This window comes from Gracilinanus agilis, chromosome 1 (assembly GCF_016433145.1).
Source record: "Gracilinanus agilis isolate LMUSP501 chromosome 1, AgileGrace, whole genome shotgun sequence".
Classification (NCBI taxonomy): Eukaryota; Metazoa; Chordata; class Mammalia; order Didelphimorphia; family Didelphidae; genus Gracilinanus; species Gracilinanus agilis.
In genome coordinates, this window is record NC_058130.1 from 266,902,945 (window position 1) to 266,906,682 (window position 3,738).

Sequence of the window (3,738 nt, forward strand, 5' to 3'; positions counted from 1 at the left end):
CGGGGGAGTACGAGATCGAGGTGCTGAAGTGTGGTGGGGGAGGGGACAGAGCCGTGGAGGGACAAGGAGAATTCTCGGCAGAGAACGCGGGCAATGGGCAGAAGCTGAGCGAAGCAGCGGCAATGTGGCCAGCGCAAGGCTGAGAAAGAAGAGGAAAAAGCCCGGGACTGAGAGAAAGGGCAACTTTCCCGGGCCGCTTAGCCACACAACGGATCTGCCTGGGAAGAACAAGATGAATTCTCGCAGCAGCGCGTTAGTGCAGCCAAGGGAGCCCCACCGCGGCCCCTTTCTCCGGATCCTCCGAGGACAGCGCTGAGTTCCACCCGTTACGGTGGACTGTTTTGGGGAAGATTTCGGGGGGAGAGGGTTGATTGGCAGATTTTTTTTTTCCGCTTTGGGTAATTTTTTTTTTCTTCAGAGAACATCCTCGAACCAAGTGTCCTAACCATCTTTACCAAGACGGAGAAATCAAGCCGGGAGAATGGATTTATGAAAACCCTCATGCAAAAAGTTGGCAGGAGTTTAGCAAACTTTTGCACAGACTCCACCTCCAGTGCCTCCTCCTTGTGGCACTCCTCCCCTTCTATTCCCCTCTTGTCTGGCTGCTGCTGCTGCCGCTGCTGCAGCGGCGGCGGCGGCGGCTGCCGCTCCTCCTGCTGCCCGCGATGGTGGCAGGTTTGCTGGGCTGCTGGGGCGGCGGTGGCGGTGGCCGGTGGTGGACAGTGCCTGGCACTTGGCTGTGCTTGATGGCGCTGCTGCTCCTGGGCTCCCCTCCGCGGGGCTCCGTGCTGGTGCACGGCCGTAGGCTCATCTGCTGGCAGGCGCTGCTGCAGTGTCAAGGGGAGCCCGAGTGCAGCTACGCGTACAACCAGTACGCTGAGGCGTGCGCACCAGTCCTGCTGCAGCAGGGGGGCCAGGCGGCTGCAGCCGCGGCCGCTGCAGCCGCTGCGGTGGCCGCTTCCTCTTCCTTCCCCTCCTCCTCTGCCTCCTTCTCCTCCCGCTGGAGGTGCCCAAGCCACTGCATCTCGGCCCTAATTCAGCTCAACCACACCAGGAGGGGCCCAGCTTTGGAGGACTGTGATTGCGCGCAGGATGAGAACTGCAAATCGACCAAGCGTGCTATCGAACCTTGCTTGCCCCGGACGAGCACAGGGGGTGGGGGTGCCAGCGGGGGAGCTGGGGGTACTGGCGGAGGAGGTGCGGGAGGCGGCGTGATGGGTTGCACTGAGGCCCGACGGCGTTGTGACCGGGATAGTCGGTGCAACCTGGCCCTGAACCGCTATCTGACCTACTGCGGGAAGCTCTTCAACGGGCTGCGCTGCACCGATGAGTGCCGCGCGGTGATAGAGGACATGCTGGCGGTGCCCAAGGCAGCCCTACTCAATGACTGTGTTTGTGATGGGCTAGAGCGGCCCATCTGCGAGTCCGTGAAGGAGAACATGGCCCGGCTCTGCTTCGGGGCCGAGCTAGGTAACAGCCCGGGCAGCAGCGGCTCGGACGGAGGCCTGGACGACTACTACGACGAGGACTACGATGACGAGCAGCCCGGGCAGCGGGGTGGTGGGGGACTCGGAACAGCCAGTGACTCGCAGTACGAGGAGGATGGAGTTCCGCACCCCCCTCGTCCGGGCGGCGGCGCTGCTGCAGCGGCTGCTGCAGCTGGAGGAGGGCGCGGAGAGCTGCCCTACGGGAATGGGAGGAACGGCAGCTCCCGCTCCACTCCCGAGGGCGCCTGGACTCTGCTCGTCTCCATTTTGCTGCTGCTGCTGCTGTTCTTTCGGCCCCTGTTGTAGCCTTTTCTCCCAACTCCTCTGTCCCCTCATGTGCTTGGTCTCTTGATTCCGCGCAATCACTCCACTCTATCACGTCTCTCACTTCTCCCCTCTATCCACTTTCCCCTACCCACCTTGATTTCTCTCTTTCCCCATCACCTTCCCACCCATCTACTCCCATAACCCCGATTATACTTTGACTTCCCTCCCTTGTAAAAGTAATTGGTACTTAAAACATAGCTTTAGAAGAGCTCGGGGATACTTTGCTTTTCATTGTTCCGGACTCTTTTTCTCTTTTGCAAAACTAATGAACTGCACTCCGGTTTCTTCCTGCCTAACCTCCCCTTGATTCCTCTAAAATATTCACACCAATTTTACACAATCCTTTTCCAGAAGGGTAGCGAGAATCCACAATCTCTTGGTTTATTGAGTCTCCCCCCTTCACCCCACCCCCACTCCAGTTCCATTGTAGATACTCCAGATCGCTTGGCAGGATTGAACCCCAACTTTGCTTGAGATTTCAGAAGGCAATTTATGCAGTAGGAGAGTGGGTAAAAGTATCAGGACTGGAGGAAAAGGGACACCCCTCAGACTACATGGGGTTCAGATGAGTGCGTTCTTTACAGTTTTATCTCCCGCAGTTCTGGACCAGTTAGTGGCTAGTAGAGAGATATTTGAAAGAGATAAGTTTGAAATGCTGCTGTGGGTTTATTTGCAAGTCTCCTATAAGGAAAAGTGCAAATAGTCTTATGGTTTGACCTATTAGAATCTTTTAAGGATCTTTTAAGCCGGCTTTTGGGGAGCCAGCTGCTTGAATTAAATTCTCATTTAGTCATTCATTCATTCATTTCTTCTCGGTTTCAATGCCCAGAATATTCTCGGTGACGTTAGAAGCAGGGATCGGGTCTTTATTGCTATTTAACTCCTTGGGGAGGGGAAAAAATTCTAAAACGTATAATGGTGAATAGCATACTTAGGTAATTTCATTCCTATAAAAAAAAGTTTCAGATCAAATTTAACTTCCTGTTCCATCACCCAGTATTCAAACTCAAATGCCGATATAGGAAGTTATTAATGATACTAAACAATGCAACTTTTGTTTTAAAAGAGCGCTGCACTGCCATCTCCGAAAGACACTTTGTGTTTAGTGGTTATGTTTGCGGTTTTTTGTTTGTTTGTTTTTGTTTTATTTTTTTGTTTGTTTGTTTTTTTTTACTTCAAGAACTTTTGTTATATTGCCTCTACTCCTATCAGGGTGCTGAACTCTGGTAAATCTTATATAAAATGTATTTAAAACTGGGATTTGTTACCAGTCGCTGTACCTTGTATATAGAATTTTTATAAAATGTATGCTTCAAAAATAATTTATTTTTTAAAAAGAAATTAAAGTTTAAAATTTACGTTCATGCTACTCTTTTTAAAGAAATGTACAGTTTTCATTTGTTTTAAAGGATACAAAATACAATAATCCATTGTGAAGTATGCTCTAGGACAGCAAATGTACAGTGTATTTTATAGATTTGACGTTAACTTTCTTATTTTAAGAGAATTTATGAACGACGTTGTTGATTTGTATAAATACATTTCCAAACTGCCTTAAACTTTGTCTTTTATAGAAGGCATAAGAAGTCCTATGTAACTATGGCTTTGTGTATTTTTTTGTTTTTGGTAAGTGTGTACATCAGTAAAGAGTTTTAAATAATGAATGTAGTGAAGTTGTTTTTCAGAGTTACTTTTTGGTAAACTCGGTAGTGGAGAAAATGCATCCACCAAAGTTAAAATTACAGACCAAGACTCAAAACGTCATAAATAGAAGTTTTACTATTACCATGGATACTTTAATGAACAATTAGGCATCTAAAAAAAAAGCAGTTAAAATATTTAACTACTTGGAATAACTTAAGTTGTTTTTAAGATTTGGTGACACAGTTCCTTTATCTACAAAATAGTTTCTCTTCCACATATA

At 48.9% G+C, this 3,738-nt stretch overlaps 1 protein-coding gene across 1 annotated transcript; it reads left to right on the forward strand.

The window, feature by feature from the left end:
- The first annotated feature begins 381 nt into the window (after window positions 1–381).
- On the forward strand, window positions 382–3,482 carry GAS1 (growth arrest specific 1). The gene has a single exon (XM_044657564.1). The coding sequence runs from the start codon at window positions 666–668 to the stop codon at window positions 1,791–1,793; it is 1,128 nt and encodes a 375-aa protein (XP_044513499.1). The 5' UTR covers window positions 382–665; the 3' UTR covers window positions 1,794–3,482.
- The last annotated feature ends 256 nt before the right edge of the window (window positions 3,483–3,738 follow it).